This window comes from Podarcis liolepis (assembly GCF_965112155.1).
Source record: "Podarcis liolepis genome assembly, chromosome: 13".
In the NCBI taxonomy this organism is placed as follows: Eukaryota; Metazoa; Chordata; class Lepidosauria; order Squamata; family Lacertidae; genus Podarcis; species Podarcis liolepis.
In genome coordinates this window covers 5089523-5114073 of record NC_139573.1, presented here as the reverse complement: position 1 = coordinate 5114073, position 24551 = coordinate 5089523, and the positions used below count along the sequence as shown (strand labels likewise).

Genomic DNA, 24551 nt, shown 5'->3' with positions numbered 1-24551 from the left:
TCTGTTTTCCACAGCTCCCTTATGGTTTAATTATGAGGCCAAGTCACGATCCGTATCCGCGCGGCAGCTGGTGGGTAGGGGACTTTGATACTTGCCCCCGATGTGGGGAAGGGAGGAGGGAATGGGGTTTCCATAACCACCTCTCTCTCTCATCTCCCCCTGCCCCTCCAAGGGAGACCTCTGACTCAGCAGCAGAGCATCGGGTGACGGGTTCAATTCCAGCCTGGGAGAAACTCCCACACACTGCCATGTGAAATCCCAGAGGGTTGCTGCCAGTCTGTGCAGGTTTTTGTAGAATCATAGCATTGTAGAGTTGGAAGAGGGACCCCCATACTGCATATAACACTAACGTCTCACAGCAAATGTGATTGATCTGTAGAAAACACAACCTGAAAAAAGAGACAATGCTCGTACTTTTGAAAACTTAAGAAAATCTTTAATAAAAATTATTTAAAAGAAAGTTCTTCCTGACATTTAGTCAGAATCTCCCTTATTGTCATTTGGATGGCTGGGAGTGGGGTTATTGGTCCTTTTTGTTCCTGACTTTATTCTATATTTTGTGCTTTCACATTGTATTTTTATGCTGTCGAGATCTATGGATGAAGCGGGACGTAAAATGAAATGAATATTGAATAACGTTTGGTTCGGGTCTTACCCTCTGGGGCAGCGGAAAAACAAACTTCCTCCATCTTCAATGCGACAGACAGATTTTTCTATGAAGCTGAGCAGGGGTTTCCTGTCTGTGGTCCGTGGGGCAGCTGTGGTCTTCAGGTGGTCTTTGGTGGTACGTCTGTAAAAATGCAATTAAGAATCGCGCAGCACCTGCTACGGTGCATTACAACTGCCACAGAAGGCAGGAAAAGTAATAAGTGGTCTTCCGTGGAGCAAGAAAACTGCTAGTCCTTTTGCAAAGCTAAGCAGGGTGTGGTCTGGTTTTGAACTGGATGGAGAACTGCATGTTGAGATTCCTGCATTGCAAGGCGTTGGACTAAATGACCCTCTGTGCTCCTTCCAGCTCTACATACATATCTACAATTCTAAGACCCTCAGCAATTTTCAATTGGTCTGTGGCAGTGGCGGTGATACAGAGTTTGGGATTTGAAGAGGGGTGATGAGCAAATCTCCGCCTGCTTAATGTCTGTGTGTCCTGTTCCAGCACAGGAGCAAGGGCACTGAAAGAAGTTGGCAACTGTTGTTGTTGTTGAGTCGTTTCGTCGTGTCCGACTCTTCGTGACCCCCTGGACCAGAGCATGTCAGGCACTCCTGTCTTCCACTTCCTCCCACAGTTTGGTCAAACTCATGTTTGTAGCTTCGAGAACACTGTCCAACCATCTCGTCCTCTGTCGTCCCCTTCTCCTTGTGCCCTCCATCTTTTCCAACATCAGGGTCTTTTCCAGGGAGTCTTCTCTTCTCCTGAGGTGGCCAAAGTCTTGGAGCCTCAGCTTCAGGATCTGTCCTTCCAGTGAGCATTCAGGGCTGATTTCCTTCAGAATGGAGAGGTTTGATCTTCTTGCAGTCCATGGGACTCTCAAGAGTCTCCTCCAGCACCAGAATTCAAAAGCATCCATTCTTCGGCGATCAGCCTTCTTTATGGTCCAGCTCTCATTTCCATACATCACTACTGGGAAAACCATAGCTTGAACTATACGGGCCTTTGTTGGCAAACTTAAATGGCTTTAAAAGAGGATGAGACAAAATCGTGGAGGAGAGTGCTGTTGAATGGCAATGCTTTTGAATTCCAGGCGCTGGAAACCACAGGAAGGGAGAGGGGCTCTGGCTGACCACTGTGAGAACAGAATTCTGGACTAGATGGGCCACTGGCCTGAATCATAGAATTGGAAGGGACCTCTAAGGGTTATCCAGTCCAACCCCCTGCAATGCAGGAATCCTCTTGTGTTCTTATCTCTGCTCCACCCCAGAAGTAGCGGCAGCAGCAGCTGAACCCATCCCTGCCCTTCGCCCCACTGCCATTTCCTCTAAAGTCCTGCTCTGCCCCATCCCCACCCCTACCCCATTATCTCAATAGCAGAAGCTCCCAGCCATCGGCTGCAGTGACCCCATTTCCAAGCCCCGAGCTCAGGCTCCCATCTATTTTTATCCTCCGTTAACCGCTCACAGCGGTGGCTCCGCTGGTTAACGAAGCTGCGAGAGGCGCGCTGGGCAGACGGCAGCGCTAATGAGCACGAAGCGGAGGGGGAAAGTGAGGCTCCAAGAGCCGGACACCTCCCAGGGCGCTTGGTGCAGTCATTCGGGGGAAAGTGCCTGCGAGAGGAACCCAGGAGTCCTGGCTGTGCTCGCTTCCAGATCTGTCACTCAGCCGATTTGCACAATGAACCAGTTAAGAGAGATTAAGTCCACCCTGGATTGCAATTTTGTGATGCAGGCAACTAATGCCAAAATGTAATTCAAGAGATGAAACTTGGCACAGAAGGACATCATAACATCATCCTCATCGTACCAGCATTACAAAATTCCAGCTGTTTTCTACTCAGTCTTCACCAATACTTTATCAAGCCCTGACCAAGCCTTCACCTATGTCTTGGAAGGTGCAAGTTCCCCCAGTTAGCAGAACCATATGCTGCAAAGTTTTGCTAAGATGTACCATCTCACATTGGGATGCAGGTAGCGCTGTGGGTTAAACCACAGAGCCTAGGACTTGCCGATCAGAAGGTCAGAGGTTCGAATCCCCACGACGGGGTGAGCTCCCGTTGCTCGGTCAACCTAGCAGTTTGAAAGCACGTCAAAGTGCAAGTAGATAAATAGGTACCGCTCCAGCGGGAAGGTAAACGGCGTTTCCGTGCGCTGCTCTGGTTCGCCAGAAGTGGCTTAGTCCTGCTGGCCACATGACCCAGAAACTGTATGCCGGCTCCCTCGGCCAATAAAGCGAGATGAGCGCCGCAACCCCAGAGTCGGCCACAACTGGACCTAATGGTCAGGGGTCCCTTTAACTTTACCTTTTTACCATCTCACATTAGAAGTGAGGAATAGCATGTTTGAATGGTGTCTCATATAAATAGTCTTCTGCATATGCTGCCTCTTTTTCGATGACCTTTTGGACGCAGCAGCAGTTGGAGTGTTGATGGGCATCCCAGTGCACGCGCTCTGCTTGGCGCAAGCTAAGAGGTGACACGAGCCGGCTTGGATCGATATGTTGCTCTGTAGAGTGGAAGGAAAATGATATGTTTGAGGAAGCAGACTTTCAGATGTGCTCTAGCAAGGCATGCCGCTACAGGCTAGACCAGTGGTTCCCAACTGGGGGTCCGGGGGTCTACAGAACACAGACAGGAGGTCCACGGCACCATCCCCTGCCAGGGACTCACTTATTTTGTTAATTGCACAGTGAAAGCCACCATAATAATCCAAGGATCACTAAGCCTCTGCTCGTGACCAGGGCCTGCTTGCTGGCAGGGGTGAAACCTGTGAGTTTCTGGGTGGCAAGTGAGCTGGGATTGGGTACAAACATCTGATACAGTTTCTTTGGGCTCTTGCAGAGAGAGAGAGAGAGAGAGAGAGAGAGAGAGAGAGAGAGAGCTCCATGGGATGTGTTCACAGGCTTACCAGTTTTTTTTTTTAATTTAAGGGTTGCACTGCCGGTTGCAAATGCTGCAGATTGCGAACGTGCCTCCCGCACGGATCATGTTCGCAACCCGAGGTTCCACTGTAGAACCCTTGCAAGTTAGGGACACAATTGCCTTTTTTAGTCAGTTTTAGTGGAGCACTGGAGACAAGTTTTTCCTGCTGTCTGGGGGTAGATAATTTGTGGAAATGTTACAAATTTGATGGTCTGTTTGTTTTTTTTGGGGGGGGGTTACTATATCTAAGATCCTTTGCTTATTAGGGGCCACCCCACATTTTCTTCAAAAAATTGCTTTGCACAGACCATATAGAGTTATCAAAATTTTCAAAAGTAGGGGGCCCGTGGTTTGGCTTTTGAAAAATCGGGAGTCCTCAGTAATTAGCTAACGGGGAACCACCTGGCCTAGACCTCAAGGAATCTCTCCCTTGTCCCAGTTTGCTTAGCTTTACACTTAATGTAAAATAAAATGAACCCAGTTTTCCCCTCATTGGCAGGCCTTCTCTTGGAAGCCCCCGCTTGCTGTGTTGTCTGTTGGATTTGACGGAAATGTCCTTGGGGGAGAGACTGGACTGTGTCGCTCTGTGCTGCTATTAGTATTAGTATTTCATAAACGTTCTATATTCCTTGATTGAAGGAAGAACCTCAAAGCAGTTGGGGGGGGGGGAGATAAAGGAATAAAATGACCACTAAGAATTATTTACAACACTAGAAAGTTGTAACGTACAGAAAGCTGAAACACTAAACAAGTTAAAACTCCCCTCAGCTTTCTAAGCACCTGTTCCAAGGAGCAGTTCTTGCAATTGCAGAAAGGGTGGTATACAGGACCTGTAAAAGTGCCAATTCCACCGGTTGAAGCAGTCTAGTGGGCTCATGTGGGAAGGATAATAATAATAATAATAATAATAATAATAATAATAATAATAATAGTTATTATTATTATTACTTAATGCATTTTAATCTCACCTTTCTCCCAAGTTGGGAATCAAGGTGGATTGCGACATATTCATATATATATATATAATTTATAAAATACTGTTGTGGATTTGGGAGGGAAAGTTTAGATTTTGGCCTGAGTCCCTTCCAATTCTGAGGGTCATGTACTCTGTGAGGGTTAGACTCTATCAGAGGAGGAAGAGTTTGGATTTGATATCCCGCTTTATCACTACCCGCAGGAGTCTCAAAGCGGCTAACATTCTCCTTTCCCTTCCTCCCCCACAACAAACACTCTGTGGGGTGAGTGAGGCTGAGAGACTTCAGAGAAGTGTGACTGGCCCAAGGTCACCCAGCAGCTGCATGTGGAGGAGCGGAGACGCGAACCCGGTTCCCCAGATTATGAATCTACCACTCTCAACCACTACACCACAGAGCAACTTCTCTATTCCCAACTTAAAAATGAAAAGCGTAATGCTGGTGGTCAACAAAAGAGGTTTAAAGACTGTCTCAAGGCAAATCTTAAAAAAAACTGTAGTATAAACACCGACAATTGGGAAACACTGGCCTGCGAGTGCTCCAGTTGGAGAACAGCCTTGACCAAAGGTGTCGTGGGCTTTGAAGACGCTCGAACTCAGGACGCAAGGGAGAAACGTGCTAGGAGGAAGGCATGCTTGGCAAATCCATACTGTGATCAACTCCTGCCCGGAAACCAATGTCCCCACTGTGGAAGGGCGTGTGGATCCAGAACTGGCCCCCACAGTCACTTACGGACTCATTGTTAAAACCGTGTTTATGGAAGACAATCTTACTCAGCTACGAGGGAAAGAAGAAGAAGAAGAAGAAGAAGAAGAAGAAGAAGAAGAAGAAGAAGAAGAAGAAGACGACGACGACTGAACTGGTCAGACAAGTTTGTAAGGCAGTGACCTTAACTGGCCACTTGTCCTCATCAACATCCCAAAAGAATGAAATTGCTTGCAAGAGCCCCAACCAAGTGATGCCCCCCCCCTCCAGTCAAATGGGTGGGCTTTTCCTCCACCTGCCTCCCCTAGCTGATAGTAGCCAGAGCTGTGTATGAGTGAGCAGGATAAAGGCTGGGAGCTGGAGGCACAGAGACCTGCTAGCTTTGTGCTGGATGGAAAACTGCAACTTAAAGAGAAGGAATATCTTTGGGGGCATTAAGGCTGCGAGTCATTCATCTTGTGCTCAGATTGTAAAGAGGTGTGAACGAAACCATATATCCTAAGGCTCTGCTGACCTTCGTTCCAAGAAAACTGAACTCTGGGCAGGTGCTGGAATACCTGCTGGGAGATTGCGGCGGTGCGTAACAACATGAAGGCATAAAAGCAACAGTTAAAATGCGTCGGAACTCATTTAAAACCAGCAATTAAAATATAGTTTGCCCTGGCAGCATCGTCTGCAGCCTGGTTTTCTGAATGGGGAGGTCTTAGCTTGCTGGCAGAAGGAAAGCAAGGAGGAAGCAGTCTAACCTCTCTTGGGAGGGAATTTCACAATACGGGAGCCACCACCAAAAAGGCTCTCTCTTGTGTCACCACCAGCCATGCCTCTGATGTTGATGGGACTGAGAGAAGGTGCTCACTCAAGGATTTTGTCACCTGCGCAGGTTTGTATAGGGAGATGGCTATACGTTTACAGGACCCAGCATACAGTTATATGAAATCTTCAGTGGTAAAACGTTGCTGTAAGAGCACTTCACTTGCAGGATTCCAAGGGGCTCCCACACAGCAAAACATTTATCTTAACTTTGGTTTAGCCTGGATTGAAGTTCCTCCTTTTTTACTTTTTTGCAGGAACCTTGGCAAATCGGGGCTTCGCGTTTCCTGTCTCGGCCTGGGTGAGTTCATGGGAGAAGGGGGACACTAGGAATGGCAGGGGGTTGCAGTATGACTGCTTTGAGGCAGTAAGGCGGGGAGGGCAGTTTGTACGTGCTCAGAGGCACTCTTCACAAGCCCCAAGGCCATAATCTGCCAGAGCATTCCTTGACATCAACAAGCCCCCCTTCAGATTATACTGTGTCCAGTGGGTTCATTTGCTGGGATGGGGCCTTTCACAGTGGCTCTTGGGTAGAGCTAGGAGTGTGGCCTGGCTGCGCCTATCCGTCTCAAGATCTTGATTTCTCCCCTTGCAGGTACTTGGGTAACATTTGGGTCGCAGATCTCAGATGAGGTAAGTCCGAGCCCCATGCCCCATCTACCCTCCTCCCTTCTGGAGATTTTCCTGCCAGCCATTATTTGACGCTTATCTCCCTCTCTCATTTTTTTTCGAGATGGCGGAAAATGTGCTCACCATCGCTTACGAGAACGGGGTCAACCTCTTTGACACGGCCGAGGTCTATGCTTCTGGCAAGTATGTCTGGCTGTTCCGCCCTCGGCTCTTTGCAGGATTGCTGCCACCTTTCTGCCTGCACCTCAAATAGCCCTGTGTGACAGGGAGAAATTCAACAGGGGAAGCTTCATTCCCACACAGGAGGAAGCTACGCCTTCTGAATTTCTGCCTGCCCCGCAGCTGGCAACCCTAGGCTGTGGCCATCTTTATTCTGAGCCGCATGACATGAACGAGTCTCTCTGGGGTTTGAAGGGGAATCATAGGGGTCTTGGCACTTGCATGCCCCCTGCCAAGTCACTCTCAGTAACTACCGTATTTTTCGCTCTACAGGACGCACTTTTTCCCCTCCAAAAAAGGGAAAATGTGTGTCCATTCTATGGAGCGAATGCAGGCTCGTTGGCTTCAGCGATAGCAACGTGAAGCCTCCAGTGTGGTGTAGTGGTTAAGAGCGGTAGTCTCGTAATCTGGGGAACCGGGTTCGCGTCCCCGCTCCTCCACATGCAGCTGCTGGGTGACCTTGGGCCAGTCACACTTCTCTGAAGTCTCTCAGCCCCACTCACCTCACAGAGTGTTTGTTGTGGGGGAGGAAGGGAAAGGAGAATGTTAGCCGCTTTGAGACTCCTTAGGGTAGTGATAAAGCGGGATATCAAATCCAAACTCTTCTTCTCCGAAGCACAGAGCTGCCCCCGCGAGCTGCTCCAGAGGCTTCGCATTGCTTTCGCTGAAGCCTGGAGAGCGAGAGGGGTCGGTGCGCACCAACCCCTCTCGCTCTCCAGGCTTCAGGGATAGCCGCCTGAAGCCTTCGGAGTGCAGCGCGAGTTCCCGCTGCGCTCTGCAGGCTTCAGCTTTCTTTCGCTGAAGCCAGGAGAGTCTTGCTCTCCCGGCTTCAGCAAAAGGAACCTGAAGCCTGCGGAGCGCAGTGGGAACTCGCGCTACGCTCTGAAGGCATCAGGGATAGCCGCTTGAGGCCTCCGGAGCGCAGTGGGAGGTCCCGCTGCGCTCCGGAGGCTTCGGGTTCCTTTTGCTGAAGCCGGGAGAACAAGACTCTCCCGGTTTCAGCAGAGAGGGAGAGCTGCGCAGCGCCCCTTCAGCCAAGCGGGAGGAGAAATGGAAGGGGCTCTGTTTCTCCTGCCGCTTCGCTGAAGGGGCACTGAGCAGAGAGGGGGAGATATTTTTTTTCTTGTTCTCCCCGTCTAAAACAAGGTGCGTCCTATGGTCAGGTGCGTCCTATAGAGCGGAAAATACAGTCATTTCGCTAGAAGAAGGCCCTGAAACCCCAAATCTGGGAGCCAACCCATCTGCCCAGCCTTCCTAGGCAGCGGTAGAAGAGTGGTACTCTTCCCATGCTCAGAAGCCCTCTCACCTTTACTCTTCTCTGTGTGGCCTGTTCTAAGTTTGAGACCTGGCTTGATGGCTGGGGATAAGGAAATACCCCGAGTGTGAAATCTTCCCCTTCCCTACGGATTACAGTAAACTCAGCCCTTGCTTTCCTTGTTAGACTTCTGCCCGCCAGACATGTCCAAAGCAAAGAGCTGTCTCAAGGCTTTTCGGAATGCAGTAATTAAAGCCCCGTGACATGATTCTGTCAGGCTGAATTTGGGGGCTAGCTGGCTCTGAAGGAAGGCAAGTTGGGACGGGGATGCAACCTGCCACAGGGTGATGTAAAGTGATTGGGTGGTGAAATAATTTGAACGGAGGACGCAGGTAGCGTCTCCTTGCGCCAGCAATAGCAGGGGCTTCCATAGATCAGGAATGTGGACAATTCAACAACAGCAATCCCCAGAGATGGCCAGAGCAAACAATGCAAAATATTGGGGAGCGGGGAGAGAAATCTATGACATTTCATCAAATTTTGAAATGTAGTATGTTCCATATCAGAGTTCCGCAGCTGTTACTATCTTAGTTGGCTGCAGTTACAACAACAAAAAGTATTGTGGCTACCTTAAAGATGAACAGATTTATTGCAGCATCAGCTTTCGTGAACTAGCAGAGGACATTGTCAGATGGAGCTAGCATGGCGTGTTAAATTCATCTGCCATATTTATATGATGGATGGGATGCTAGCAGTGGGGGCCGAATAGGATTAGCTCAGCTGCGTACAAAGCCCAGCATGGAAAATGTCTCGCCTCTCTAACTTTGCTGTGCTGATTTGAGACCTGGGAAAGAGAAAGAGGACTATAGTCTCAGTTGAGCCCCAAACAAATATAATCAAATTTGTAGATATACCATCTAGTTCATGAATCCTGCACTGACATTTCCCTTGAAAGCTTTTTATATAAAATCTATACACCAGTTGATTGTTGTTGTTTAAAAAAACAACAACCCTCAAAGTGCTTTACAAATAGTATAAAACAATAAAATTATCAGTCAAAACAACCATTTAAAGCATTCGAATGATATACCATATTTTTTGCTCTATAAGACTCACTTTTTCCCTCCTAAAAAGTAAGGGGAAATGTGTGTGCGTCTTATGGAGCGAATGCAGGCTGCGCAGCTATCCCAGAAGCCAGAACAGCAAGAGGAATCGCTGCTTTCACTGCACAGCGATCCCTCTTGCTGTTCTGGCTTCTAAGATTCAGAATATATTTTTTCTTGTTTCCCTCCTCCAAAAACTAGGTGCGTCTTCTGGTCTGGTGCATCTTATAGAGCGAAAAATACGGTAATCAGCAATAAACTAAAAACAAATTAAAACATACATCAGCATTCCACATGTCTGGGTAGGCTTGTCTAAACAAAAAATACTTTTAGCAGGTGTTGAAAAGAGTACAGTGAAGGCATTTTTGCTCAGCAGCAAAATTGCCCTTGAGAAACTGAAATATTTTCCCAATAAAATATGGCAGTGAGAGTAAACAACTTCAAGGCCCATCAGTACAGAGCACTAAGCCAAAAAAACCCCACCCCCCTGTGCTTGACACTGATTGCATCTGAAGCTGTTCCTTTGCAGTTTGCTTGTGATCCTTATTGCTGGAAGGCGGAAAAAACAAAATAAATTCACCCTGCAAGGCAGAAACCACCTGCTGGCTTTGTGTCCATGCTGAAGGCCATTTTGTCAGTTGCTCTTTTCAGCCTTTTGACTGTTTGTTTTGGGAGGGGAAGGGTTTCTTGTTCTAAATCCCACCAGATGATTGGAAGTAGATATTAAAAGTCATTTATTTGAGGAATTTCTGAGGAGTCAACCAGGTGTGTGTGTGTGTGTGTGTGTGTGTGTGTACTGTATATACACATATATACACATATATACATAAAATTCTGTCTCCTTTTCTTATTCAGAGCAGAAAAAACATTGGGGAATATCTTGAAGAGCAAAGGATGGAGGTAAACACACACATACGTTTACTACTTATTGATTTCCTAAAATGTATATACCATTTGATTGTAAACAAAAATTCAAAGCAATTAATGAAAAGAGTTAACCAGTTGAAATGGAAACATAATGAACATTCTGTTATCTATATAATGGGATTTACACTCTTTGGAGATCCGGGTGGCTTGTCTTCGGTTGATGATATTCAGTATTTGTAACTGTGTATATATCTAAGAATCAATAAGATATGCTAATGAGAGAGAATTGACCAAATTAGTGGTATAAGCAATTATGTAATAAATCATTCAAAAAATTTAAAACAGCGGTACACTAAAAACACACCAGCATTTGAGATATCTCAGTAGGTTTGTTTCAGCAGGTGCCAAAAAGAGTGCAGTGAATGTTCCTGCCTGATAACAAGAGGCAGGGAGTTCCGAAGGGTGGGTGTTGCTGTACTAAAAGATGAATTTTATTACAAATGCAGAACAGGTTTCACATGGCGCTTGGAACAGTGCCAGTTGCAAGGATTAAAGTGGTCAAGTGGGCACATTTGGTATGGCGACCTCGTAGGTAAACTGGTCCCTCATTCTTTGGGGCTTTATATGCTAATATAGTAGGGACGCGGGTGGCGCTGTGGGTTAAACCACAGAGCCTAGGACTTGTCGATCAGAAGGTCGGCGGTTCGAATCCCGTGATGGGGTGAGCTCCCATTGCTTGGTCCCTGCTCCTGCCAACCTAGCAGTTCAAAAGCATGTCAAAGTGCAAGTAGATAAATAGGTACCGCTTCAGCGGGAAGGTAAACGGCGTTTCCGTGTGCTGCTCTGGTTCGCCAGAAGCGGCTTAGTCATGCTGGCCACATGACCCGGAAGCTGTACGTCGGCTCCCTCAGCCAGTAAAGCGAGATGAGCGCCACAGCCCCAGAGTTGGTCACAACTGGACCTAATAGTCAGGGGTCCCTTTACCTTTATGCTAATATAGTAACACCTTGAACTTGGCCCAGTAGCAAATCGGCAGCCAGGGCAAATCTCTGAGCAGAGGTGCTGCATGCTGACAGGGACTCAATCCTGCCGGCAATCGTGCCTCAGCATCCGGCACTAACTGCAACTTCCGGATCAAGCGCGAGGGAAGCTCTACATAGAGCGCAGCACAGCAATCTGGTCTTGAAGTAGCCAGTGCAGGAACTACGATGGCTGAGCTTTCCTGGCCCAGGAATGGTTGTAGCTTCTGTAGCAGTTTCACAGCTGCCCACCTGTCCGTCAATATCTTCCGCCTTCTTCCGGATTTGGCAAGCGGTGCTTTGGGTTGCCAACTGCTGCATCGCAGCTTCCTCACTAATTTCTTCCTTTTTTTGTTTATAATTTTTATTAAGTTTTCTGTTTTACAATTTAAAATACGCATTTTACATCCTTAAGATATCTGTGACTCCCCATTTTGTTTTTCTGTGGTTCATTTTACATATCACAAATCTCTGCACATTTTACAAAAACTATACTATTCAGTATTTCATTATTGCATCCATCAAAACTTGTTTCTGCTGTTGAATTTATCTTAATGCTGCCAGCGTTTTCAGCTGTACACAGTTATTTCCCATATATTTAATAAACGCTTTCCAATCTTCTTTATACGTATGTTGTTCTTGTTCTCACATTCTATATGTTAAGTCTGTGAGTTGTGCATATTCTGTCAACTTAAGTTGCCATTCTTCTTTGGTTGGGACCTCGCTCGTTTTCCATTTTTGAGCTAACGAAACTCAGGCCACAATAGTGGCATACATAAATAATCTTTTTTGACACCTGGGAATTTCAGTCTGAATTATCCCCAACAGAAAGGACTCTGGGTGTTTTTTTGGGGGGGAAGTACTTTTAAACATTTTTTTTTTCAATTCATTATGGATCATTTCCTCACTAATTTCTCCTCTCTCTGCTCCACAGGCGTTCGAGCTATGTTGTCACCACCAAGATTTACTGGGGAGGCCAGTAAGTACTCAAGGGACCTAATGAATCAATGGTGAGGGAAGGGGTTGTAGGGAAGGAATCTGTGTGTGAGTTGAATTTGCCGTGTGTGGAGAGCAGTGGCCCTGTCCAGTTGTGGGGTGCTAGTTGCAGGTGAAAAGGAAGCTGGCAGAATCCTAAGCCTTCCTATAACCCCAGTTGGTGGAGCTGGGAGGTTGTTATGGGGAGAACCACATATGCCCACCCAGAGCTCTGTTAAGAAAAAAATTCCAGGGTGAGAGACTATTCCACAGCCCAGCTTGTCTGGGTGCAAGTCCCACATGGGTCCATGTGGTCAGTAAAAGAAGGAAATTCCAGCCAAGTAATTTGGAGCAAAGCAAGCCATCAGTAGACCATGATCTTTCTTGTTGCACAACAGGTCCCCACAGGAGTAAGAACCCCGAGCTAGGGGTGACATCCTCTTTTAAAACTTCCCTCTTTCCCCCAGAATACACCTCGAGAGGCATAATTGATACATCATCACTACATCGCTTTTGTTGTTGTTGTTTAGTCGTTTAGTCGTGTCCGACTCTTCGTGACCCCCTGGACCAGAGCACGCCAGGCACTCCTGTCTTCCACTGCCTCCCACAGTTTGGTCAAACTCATGCTGGTCGCTTTGAGAACACCAACCATCTCGTCCTCTGTCGTCCCCTTCTCCTTGTGCCCTCCATCTTTCCCAACATCAGGGTCTTTTCCAGGGAGTCTTCTCTTCTCATGAGGTGGCCAAAGTCTTGGAGCCTCAGCTTCACGATCTGTCCTTCCAGGGAGCACTCAGGGCTGATTTCCTTAAGAATGGATAGGTTTGATCTTCTTGCGATCCATGGGACTCTCAAGAGTCTCCTCCAGCACCAAATTCAAATGTCACAAATGGGGAGGGGTGTACAAGGGTTAAACGAGTTCAACATTAGGTCACTTTATTAGACACCTTTTCCAACACCTCTTAAGTACCCATCATCCAAAGAACAATAAAATGGCCTTCTGGCAGTTCCCTCATTGCGAGAAGCAAAGCTACAGGGAACCAGGCAGAGGGCCTTCTCGGTGGTGGCGCCTTCCTGTGGAACGCCCTCCCATCAGATGTCAAGGAAATAAACAACTACCTGACATTTAGAAGACATCTGAAGGCAGCCTTGTTCAGGGAAGTTTTTAATGTGTGACATTTTAATGTATTTTTAATCTTTGTTGGAAGCCGCCCAGAGTGGCTGGAGAAACCCAGCCAAATGGGTGGGGTACAAATAAATATTATTATTATTATTATTATTATTAAATGCATCCTCGCCCCCCATGTCATTTCCATAACAGCTCCTTGGACAAAAACGTGCGATATAGATGCAATAAATTAGTATAAAGAAGCAAACCTCATCTGCCTTCAACCCTCCCCTTGCCCTGTCCCTTTCCTGCCCTTCTTACCTGCAACCAACCAGGGTGGGCGACCCCCGCCTGCCAGCTTCCTGCTCCTTGGTCTCAGTGATGCCTCCTGCATAACACAGCAATGGATGGAGATAGGAGCAAAATTACAATAAGTCCGTTCCTCCTGTTATCGTCTCTGGCTTCTCCCCCCATTGACCTCTCTGCCTCCTGCCCCACCAAAGGGCAGCAGTGGGTAAATGGTAATGGCTTGCAGTGCCTCAGGTTTGTAGCGTCGTAGATCTGGAAGGGACATGACAGGGGGCCACCCAACCTCTGCTTAAAAGACTCCAGGAAGGGAGAGTCCACTGTCTTCCAGGGGAGTCCGTTTCGCTGTCAAACAGCTCTAAGCACCCCCAAAGCTCCTCCTAACGTTCAGGTTTTTCCCCTTATTTTCTTCCAAGGGCTGAGACGGAGAGAGGCCTGTCGCGGAAACACATCATTGAGGGTAAGGGGGGGGGGCTGGGCTTGATATTTCAGGGGGGGGGAGGGAAGGAAGTGATCACAATATGCTGGACGGCAAAAGCATTTGGCGGATTGAGGGATCTGGGAACTACCAGAGGGGTGGCAAAAGGGTACAAGGATTTGGAGGGGTTGAAGAAGATGAGATTTGGGGCGAATGGGAGTTGGGGATCCAGGGTTCTTTCTTGATGTCATTCTCAATAGTTAGATATCTGGGGTGCTTCTCAATTTCTGCTATTTTGAAGTGGGATTCTGGGTGCATAGTTAAAGTCAATTGGGAGGCCTTGTGCAAGGAATCCCACTCCCCCAAATTTTGGACCTTTTTTCTTTTGCTATGGGGCAAATGCCCCAGAAAGTGTGGGGCTGCCCTTGCTTTCACCTACATTCCCTGCGGACAAATAGGGCTGGATCCTCATTAAATGATAGAAGACATTACCAAGGGTGACTCTGAGGCTGACGGAGTCCAAGATGTCTGGGCAAATGTTATGAGGATGCATGCGCAATAGGAAGCTGGCTTGGAAGAGCCCCTGGAGGAGATAGGAGATGTGCTTCTGGAGCTGGGGGCTCTTGCCTCTGGGGCAAGCTTTCCTTTCGGGGCTGGAGCAGGGCTTGGCGGGCGCTGCAGTGCCCACCCCCAGAGGGCACCGGGTGGGCGAAGCTGCTCTAAGCTCCAGCCGTTCTGGGGCTCCCTATGCCACCCCTGTCCTTACTCCCCGCTGCTCTTTCGCAGGGCTCAAAGGCTCTTTGCAGCGGCTTCAGCTGGAGTACGTCGACATTGTCTTTGCTAACCGGATGGACGCCAACAGCCCCATGGAAGGTGAGTGGCCCAGCCTGCTTCAGAAGGGTCAGGATGAGGCACGGCTGCCTCCCCAGACACCTCCCCTTAGCAGATCCAGGGGAGGCCAACCCTCTCTCCTAGGCTTCTCAGCAGTTATCCCTTTACCTGCGATTGCCTGCCCTGCTTGACAGATACCCAGCAACAGCCGCTGCAATAGCTGAGGGACTCCCCCTCCTTGTCTTCTCTTGCTATCACCATCCCGTTATTCGCATTTGTTAGATGCATTGTATGAATGTTAGCTCCCACAGGGATGATAACCTTTTGAGGAAGGTCGTTATTAAGCCCATTCTTCACGCAGTGGAGGGGGGAAGGACTGAGGCTAAGAGTAGGCGACTTGCCCAAGGGCAGGCAAAGAGCCCGCAGCAGATGCCCCCCCCCAAAAAATCCTGACCCTCTTGCTGCCAGGCACACGCACACACACACACACCCTGTGCCCAATTCCAGCAGCGTCTCATTGGTTCTCTCCTTCCCCCCCTGCAGAATGCGACCTGAACTTCCGATTGCTCTTGCTGGAAGGTACTGCAGACTGCCCCGATCTCCCACCTCACCCCCACCCAAAAAAATCCACCCCAATTTGCTGCCCCGTCCACCCCAGATCCTGTGAGCCCCATACCTCTCTCAAGCGAGGAACAGGATGAAGGGTTATTCTAGCTTCGAAAAGTCGTTCTGGCTAAAGGAAGCTGTTTTGTGAAAAGGCGTCGCGTTCCCCTTGGAACAGGGAACGCTGAGGGCCACGATCCCGCCTGGACTGTGATCTGAGGGCCACATGGGAGGGGGACAGATTCAAAAGCGGGTGGAGCGTTGGATGGAAAGGTCAGCTTGGCACCGTAGGGTCTGTCCGCCATCAAGACAGACAAGAGTTAAACTCTGAGTTAAACACCCCAGGCAAGCAAAAACATCCAAGGAGGGTGATATGAAGAAGGATCAGTGAGAGGCGTAGTCTGGGAAGGCTCCCGGGGGCCACAGAGAGCCCTGCGAGGCTGCATTTGGTCTTCAGATCTGAATGTTCCCCACCCCAGGTTTAGAAGAACTCGAAGCTCGTATGCGTCAAAGAGTCTTTGCTCTGTGCGAGGCTTTAGGAAGGAGATTTTCCCAGCATGAAAGAGCTTTTTCTGCAGGATTTTCGCCTGCTGTTACAGGCTCAGGGTTCAACGAGAGGGAGGAAGCTTGCAGTCTCATTCTTCAGCTCAAGCACACTGCGCAATCCTAGGCTAAGGTAGACTTTATACCTGGTGTAAGAGAGGTACTTATGTTCCTCACCTCATGGAGGAGGCTGTGTGCGGAACACGTTGAGGTCTGTTTCGGAGATACTGTGAGACTTTAGCTTGGAGGCTGCCACCAGAAATCTCAGAGATAGTGAAAATCAGAGCCTTGCACAAGCCCTAATGGATACTGGGCAGGATTGAGCTATTGAGTCTCATCAGTGGAAGCGCATGCAAGGACTTCTGCTTGTGAAATGGGGTTTGCCCCTCTCCCCCTCGTGTGCCCCCCACAATTGGCTCAAGGGGCGCAATCAGGCGCACCCCCAGAACAGAGTGCAGGATGAAGAGACGAGATTGGTCCACCAAGCCAGCTGAAATGCTTGCAGACATTGCATATATATTTCATTGTATAGTGATTTATTTCCAAGCCAGGCTCTTGAGAGGTATGGCCAGCCCCTGCCTCCTTCCTGAAGCCCAATACTCCTCTTTGCACCCCATAATGCCCTCCCCACTGCAATGGCCCTGTGCCCCAGATCCTTGTAAATCCTTACCCATATGCCTACCCAGAAGTAAGTCCCGCTGAGATCATTGGGGCTTGCTTTCAGGTATGGGGGCATAAGATTGCACCCTTTGGTTCCTGGGGTTAGAGGGGGAAACCTTCCATGAATTTCCCAGTCTCCATTCTGTAGAGACCTCACCAACTGTAGACCCAAGGATGGGGGGGGCTGCCCTGAAAGTAGATGTGTGTCTTGTGTGCTCGCATGCTTTTGTGTTCTGCTGTAGAAAAATTCTGTGTGTGTCGCATTGCCAACTGATCAGAACAAAGCAACCTGCCTGTTCTTATGCCTTTAACAGCTACTTGATAGCTGCAAAAATCAGTAAGCGGAGCTTTTCTGAATGGGGAGATGAATAGCTTGCCTGCTTAATACCTGCAAATCAAGCAACAATTAAAGGCGATTAAAGTTGACAATCCTGTTTTGTGTCCGTGTGTATATGTATGTGTGTGTTTACTATAAATGCAGGAACTCAAGATGCCTTTGTGCTTCCTAATGTCACATGAACCCACAACTGAACAAGCTTTGCAATATGGGAGAGGAGAGGGAAGGCAAAATTATTCTCACTATAGCATTTTGGGAACTTACTTTGGAAAGAATTTTTTTTTTAAGTACTTTACTGGTAGATCAAACCAATTTGTTTCTGTGCTTTTAATGAAGTAGAGATGAATAACGCAAGTATCTTTCCCCCCTAGAAAAGGATTCTAGCCAGCTTGTAATTCACTGATTTCATTGTGAAAATGTGATTAACAGGGGGAGCGCAAGATTGAGGGATCTTACGGGTGTGGAGCAGCTTTTTGGAGCAGTAACTGCTCAAATCCAGCTCCCCGCCTTTCTCTCTCCCTCCCGGTTGGGATTCCGTTCCTCCTGGAGGCGGAAAGAGTAACTGCCCTGGTTACATTGGGCTCACCTTCCAAAGGTGACAGGCAAAAGGTCTGGGGGCGGGCAATTTCTTCTCTCACGTCTCCTCTCTCACCCTCAGAAATTGTTCGTGCCATGACTTACGTGATCAACCAGGGGATGGCCATGTACTGGGGCACCTCTCGCTGGAGCGCAATGGAAATCATGGTAAATTCTGGCGTGGCGGAGAGACGGGTGCAAACCGAACTGGTGGATGTTTTCTCAGAAGCAGTGGCCTTGCGGTCCAGGGTTGGGAGGGGTTTGGGAGACCCGTTCCTAGGTCGCCTGCCTCCAGCATCTGAGAGCCATCCAATCAGCATGAAAGGGCAGCTTTTTGGCCACAGGGAAGGAGCCTTCTCGCCCTTTGTGCTGATTGGAGGCAATCGGAGTGAAAGGAGGCGGGTCAGTCGCTGAGGACGGGCTCCCGGGCCACTCTGGAGAAGGTGTGCAAGAAGATCACTGAGTTGTTTTGTATGATCCAAAGCCAGTGGCGTAGCGTGGGGGGTGCAGGGGGGGCCGGCCGCACCGGGTGCAACATCTGGGGGTTAGGATTAGGGGGTTCAAATCCATGGGTAAGGGGGCACAAATTACTTGCCTTGCCCCGGGTGCTGACAACCCACGCTACGCCACTGTCCAAAGCTAAGCTTTTAGAAATACACTGAAAATACAAGGTGCCTCTGTCCCAAAAGGAGTCTGTGCTACTTCTGTTACGTACAACGGGACTTCAGGGCAGGCACAACTTAAGTCGCTCCAGCAGAAGATACTGGAGCGCTCGATACATTTGCCTGTGTACATGCACAGAAAACAGAAGATCTATGTGAAGATCTGCAATGATGTTTGCAATGCATCCCTAATTATCACTTACCGTATAAGGTGGTTGCATAATCGTGGGTAGGGACACGGGTGGCGCTGTGGGTTAAAGCACAGAGCCTAGGACTTGCCGATCAGAAGGTCGGCGGTTCGAATCCCCGCGACTGAGTGAGCTCCCGTTGCTCGGTCCCTGCTCCTGCCAACCTAGGAGTTCGAAAGCACGTCAAAGTGCAAGTAGATAAATAGGTACCACTCCGGCGGGAAGGTAAACGGCATTTCCACGCACTGCTCTGGTTTGCCAGAAGCGGTTTAGTCCTGCTGGCCACATGACCCGGAAGCTGTACACCGGCTCCCTCAGCCAGTAAAGCGAGATGAGCGCCACAACCCCAGAGTCGGCCACGACTGGACCTAATGGTCAGGGGTCCCTTTACCTTTACATAATCGGGGGGGGGGGCTGGCTGTGACTCTCCCAACAGGGACCCTGCACTTCTCAATCTGCCACCAGAAGCAAGTCCGCCCCGCGAGACTGATTATTTTTGCCTCCCTCCCCTAAACCAGGAGGCGTATTCCGTGGCACGGCAATTCAACCTCATCCCACCTGTGTGCGAACAGGCAGAGTACCACATGTTCCAGCGGGAAAAGGTGGAGACGCAGCTGCCAGAGCTCTACCACAAGATTGGTATGGAGGCAGGCGGGAGAGGGCTGGGCCGAGGAGCCCTTTTTTAGCCCAGGGGCCACATTCCCTTCTGGGCAAGCTTCGGAGGGCCACGTGTCCCAGTGGTGGGCAGGGCCAGTGTCGAAAACGGAGCTGAGCGGCTAATATAAATTTCCCCTTTGTTTTTCTCCCTATCTTCCCCGATAAAACGACTTTGGGCACAAACCAGCACAGTTTGGGGGGCATTCTGAGGGCTAGGCAGAGAGGCCTTGAGGTCTGTGTACAGGAGAAGGGATTATAGGGGCCAATGGAGACAAATTGTTGGGAGAGGCTGGGGCGACCAGGAACCAGAAGATACAGAGGGATCTGCAGACTGGATATGGAATCTGAGGAACGTGTTTCTGGAGGCGCAGCAGGTAGAAGCAAGATGATCCCTTGGGAGTTGTCAGGGAACTGCCATCAGAGCATCAGGTGGTGGAGGGACTCAGGCAAGATGAAAGAGACTCAACTGCTGAAGCAGGGACCAGCAGGGGGAGGAGTGGGTCTCTGAGGGAATGCGAGCAGGAGGGAGGGCTCAGGGAGGCTTCCAGCGAGAACAGTGGGGAGGTATCGGAGTCTCCCATAGGGAGACCCACACCTCGCAGGAAACTGTCACGCCGTGAGTCCAGGAGACGCGTTTCCGTTAAGGAACTTCTTTGCTGGAAACGCTTCCGCAGACAGCCACTGTCGGACTCTACTAGTGACTAGAGCAGACATGTCTGAGGAGCTCCGTCACACACGGAGGTTTGTGGGGTCGCACAAACTCTGAGGGAGCACGTTTTCACGCACAAGCAGCTAATCAAACCCTCACAGCAGTCCGACAGTGTTTGTACGCTGCCTGTGCAAGAGAAGGCATCATGAGCGAACCAACCGGAACCGGAGGAGCAGGGGCTGGAGCTGGTCCAAGCTTGGAAGATAGATACCGAGCGTTGGAGGTTCAACTGGCCCTGCAGACGGCGAGGTTGGAGGAGAGAAGGGCTCAGGATGCAGACAAGAAGGGGAGAGCCACGCAATTCCCCAGAAAGGTACCAGGATTGGTGCAGAAATTTGGGGGGGACCCCAAGGACTACCATGCTTTTAGGACAGAGATGCAATATGCCCTTAATGTGCAGTTCGATGAGTTCCCTGATGAGGAATCGCGAGTTGCTTTTGTAATTGGGCATCTTGAGAAAGGGGCTAGAGACTGGGTTCGACCCCTAATGGCAACGCACAATGACATACTAAAGGACACAATGAAGTTCTTTCGTGCAATGGATATCATGTTTTCCAGCGATATTGAGGAAGGGGTGGTGCGCAGACAGCTAATGGCTTGTAAGCAGGGAAGTCGATCTGTCCGTGAATATTGGACTGAGTTTACCATGCTGATTCACAGACTGAGTTGGGATTTATCGGCGGCACCCATTCAAATGCTATTTGAAGAAGGTCTTTCTTCGGGGGTGAAAGACGAGCTGGCACGGAGCCCCAGGGCGGAGTCTATGGATCAGCTGACCAAATCTGCGCTGACCATAGGAGCGCGGCAGGAGGCAAGAGCCTTGGAGAGGCGGGAAGGGAGAGGGGAACGTTGGAAGGAGTTCCGCATTCCAGACATTCCTGAGCCAGCTTTCCCGCCGGCAGAGCCGATGGAAATCGGAACAGCGCGCGCGCGCGCATTTTCAAAAACCAGCGAGGGAGCTAAGAAGGAGGGAAAGGGCCCCCGGAAATGCTATCTCTGCCAACAGCCAGGCCACTTTGCCAGAGTCTGCCCCCAGAGGAAGGAATGGCAAGGGATGGTGGGAGCTGTTGAGGGGGGAGAAGAAGGGGGAGCGGAGCAGGTAAAAGCCAACGCCTGGTTGCCACAATTGGGGCACTGCAGCCAGGCCAAAGAGCAGTGAAAGTGCCCGTGCCAGAAGCTCCTCGGCCTGCTCTAGTGATTGAAGTGTCGCTAGAGCTGCAGAATGGGCACCCCCTAAAAATAAAGGCGCTATTGGACTCAGGCAGCTCCTGCAATTTTATGAGCAAGGAGTTTGCTGCTGAACACCAGATACAGACCATCCCTTTAAGCAACCCCCTGCAGGTGACCACGATTGATGGCAGGGAGTTGTTGGGAGGAGGAGTCCGCTTGCAGACTGTCCCAATGATAATGAGGGTGGCAAGGCACACAGAACTGATAGCGTTTAATGTGGCCACCCTGGGAGGCGCTCCCATTATTTTGGGAATGAGCTGGCTAGCTCTACATGATCCGCTGGTTGGCTGGCATCAAAGAGTGGTGTCCTTTGGTTCAGCACATTGCCTAGAACACTGCAAAGGGGAGAAGGGTTCAGCAGGGGCCCAAGCCACCCTAGCAGGGACTGAAGTAATGGGGAAGGTGAAGGTACCACCACAGTATGCAGATCTCAGCGACGTGTTCAGCGAGAAGGAAGCTGACCAACTACCACCTCATAGACCCTTTGATTGTCAGATCAATTTACTCCCAGGAGCACAGCTTCCCGTGGGCAAGTTGTATGCCATGTCAGACAGGGAAATGCAGGAGTTGCGAGGGTTCATTGACAAGAACCTGAAGAGAGGCTTCATCAGAGAGTCCAAAGCAGCAGGGGGGAGCCCAGTGTTCTTTGTGGACAAAAAAAATGCGGACAAGCCGAGACTTGTATGTGATTTTAGGCGGCTGAATGCAGTGACTGAACCGGTGGCGTTCCCTATGCCCAGAATTGATGATATTTTGACCAGGGTGAGGAAGGGAAAGATTTTCACAAAGCTGGATCTAAGGGGGGCGTACAACCTGATACGCATAAGGAAAGGGGATGAATGGAAAACCACCATGTTTACCCCTTTGGGGGCGTTTGAATACCTCGTTATGCCATTTGGATTACAAGCAGGCTCCGCGTGTTTTCAATCTTTTATGAACCACGTGCTGGGCCCTTTGCTCTACAAGAATTGCGTTGCCTTTCTAGATGATGTGTTGGTGTATTCTGAGAATGAGGAGCAACATGTGAGAGACGTCAGAGAAGTGTTGAGCAGACTGCAAGCCAACAGGCTGTGGGTCAAACTGGAGAAGTGTCGGTTCCATACCAAGGAGGTGGAATTCCTGGGGTACCGCCTGTCAGACAAGGGATTGGCCATGGATCCCGGCAAGGTACAGGCAGTGCTGGAATGGAAAACACCCAAAACCAAGAAGGAGGTGCAGAGGTTCCTAGGGTTTGGAAACTTTTATCGTAAGTTCATCCGCAACTTCGCCCATCTGACGGCGCCCATCACTGACTGTCTCAGCAGTAAAAAGAAGTTTGTATGGACGGCGGAGGCGGAGCGAGCGTTTGAGGAACTGAAAAGGGCCTTCGCCTCTGAAGAACAACTTCTGCATGTGGATTTACGAAAGAAGCTAAGGGTTGAAACAGACGCATCTGACAGAGCCATAGGGGCGGTGCTTCTTCTGCAGCCGGGGAAGGAGGAGTCAGAGTGGCGTCCGTGTGCCTTCTTCTCGCGGAAGCTGAACAAATCCGAGAGGAACTACACGGTGTACGACCGAGAACTGCTTGCTATTCATGAGGCGTTCCGGAGATGGAGGCATCTGCTAGTTGGTGCACAACATAAAGTGCAAGTGTGCACGGACCATAAAAATCTAGAGTACTGGAGAACGGCGCGAGTGCTCAACCAAAGGCAGTTGAGATGGGCCCAAGAGTTCTCCAAATTTAACTTTGAGATTTGTTATGTGCCAGGCCCAGAGAATGTTAGGGCGGACGCTCTCTCACGCAAACCTGAATATTTGGAGGGGGAGGGAGCACCCGAAGAAACCCATATCATTCCAGAGGACCGCTGGGTGTGTGGGGCGACTTTGGTGGGGCAAAGGGAATTGGTAGAGGGTACGGTGCAGGATGCATACGCCCAGGGGAAACTCAGGGATCTCAGAGGGGAGGAAGACAAATCCGGTGGTTTTGAGGAGAGAAATGGGGCATTGTATTATAAGGGAGCGTTATATATACCTGAAGGGGAATTGAGGGAGAAGGTACTCAAGCAGCTGCACGATAGCCCCACAGCAGGGCACTTTGGGCAACACAAAACCATGTGGCTGGTTACCAGGGAATTTTGGTGGCCCAAGGTCAGGGAAGATGTGCGGGAGTATGTGAGAGGGTGTGAACAATGCCAAAGAGCCAAGGGGGAGAGGCAGGCGCCGGCTGGTTTATTAGAACCACTGCCCACACCTGAGAGACCGTGGGAAGCAGTGGCAATAGATTTCATGACTGATCTGCCAAGGTCTAGAGGGAAAACAGCCATCATGGTTGTAGTAGACCTGTTAACTAAAATGGCCCACTTCATAGCCTGCTCACATGCGGTTACAGCAGAAGAAACCGCCAAATTGTTTGTAGAGAATGTGTTTAGGTTGCATGGCGCCCCCTTGAGGGTGGTTTCAGACCGAGGGAAACAATTTACTTCCAGGTTCTGGAGGAAGCTCATGAGCTTACTGCATGTAGAGGTTAATTTCTCGACGGCCCGTCATCCTGAAACCAACGGGCAGGCGGAAAGAGCAAATGGGGTTCTCCAACAATATTTGAGGTGTTATGTTAATGACAGAGAGAATGATTGGGTGGAGAAGTTGGCGTTGGCAGAATTTGCCTACAACAATGCAGAGAACGTGTCCACGGGGATGAGCCCCTTTTTGGCTAATCACGGGTGCCATCCCAGAGCCTTCCCAGGGGGGGAGGGGGAGAACTGGAGCGTTCCAGCTGCAGAACAGTTCGTGGAAGAAATGGAAGCGATCCATCGCCAGCTCCAACTCAACTTAAACAGGGCTAAGGAGGAATATAAGAGGCAGGCAGACAAAAACAGAAGGGAAGGTGAAAGCATCAGGGTGGGGGACCAGGTGTGGCTGTCAACCCAAGGGTTGCCATTCAAAGGAGGTTGTAAGAAATTAAGACCCAAAAGGCTGGGTCCGTTTGAAGTCATACAGCAGGTCAATCCAGTGGCTTTCAGGCTCCGGTTACCGAACCACATGAAGCTGCACCCAGTTTTTCACAGGTCGTTGCTGTCACCGTATAGAGGAGACAGTGAGGGGAGGGTCACTAGGGGACCAGCAATGGAGGAGAAGGAACACAGCTACCATGTAGCGGAGATCCTCGATTCCAGGTGGAAGGGAGATCAAGTAGAGTATTTGGTAATGTGGGAAGGGGAACCGGAGTCGGAAAACACCTGGGTTAGGGCAGAGGATGTCAATGACGAGGTTTTAATAGAGACTTTTCATCAGAGGTTCCCACGTAAACCTCAGCCTGTAGCGAGGTTCCGAAGGGAATACTTTGCCACCACCGACGAGGAAGAGGAGTTGGAGGGGTTCCCAGATTCTGAAGAGGAGGAGGATTCAGCTGGCCAGGACGACGATCGATGGAGAGAATTGTTCGAGACGTCAGAAGATGAGGAAGATTCGTTTCGGGGTTTTAGCCCTTCACCTCCCAGGGGGGAGGAATTGGGAGGGGGTGAGGGGGGCCCTGGAGGGGAGGTGGATGTCAGGGAACTGCCATCAGAGCATCAGGTGGTGGAGGGACTCAGGCAAGATGAAAGAGACTCAACTGCTGAA

At 49.7% G+C, this 24551-nt stretch overlaps 1 protein-coding gene across 2 annotated transcripts in view; it reads left to right on the top strand.

Moving 5' to 3' along the window:
• The window catches only part of KCNAB3 (potassium voltage-gated channel subfamily A regulatory beta subunit 3), a 37289-nt gene that overhangs the window by 5076 nt on the left and 7662 nt on the right, over positions 1 to 24551 (top strand). Inside the window, exons 2-11 of one of the 2 annotated variants that reach the window (XM_083472751.1) lie at positions 6319 to 6362; positions 6657 to 6694; positions 6795 to 6874; positions 10124 to 10168; positions 12089 to 12133; positions 13957 to 14000; positions 14745 to 14831; positions 15333 to 15368; positions 17591 to 17676; positions 18877 to 18997. In XM_083472751.1, coding sequence (XP_083328877.1) covers positions 6319 to 6362; positions 6657 to 6694; positions 6795 to 6874; positions 10124 to 10168; positions 12089 to 12133; positions 13957 to 14000; positions 14745 to 14831; positions 15333 to 15368; positions 17591 to 17676; positions 18877 to 18997 — 626 coding nt within the window. The remainder of the gene's footprint in view (positions 1 to 6318; positions 6363 to 6656; positions 6695 to 6794; positions 6875 to 10123; positions 10169 to 12088; positions 12134 to 13956; positions 14001 to 14744; positions 14832 to 15332; positions 15369 to 17590; positions 17677 to 18876; positions 18998 to 24551) is intronic. The other variant, XM_083472752.1, reaches the window with a different exon arrangement.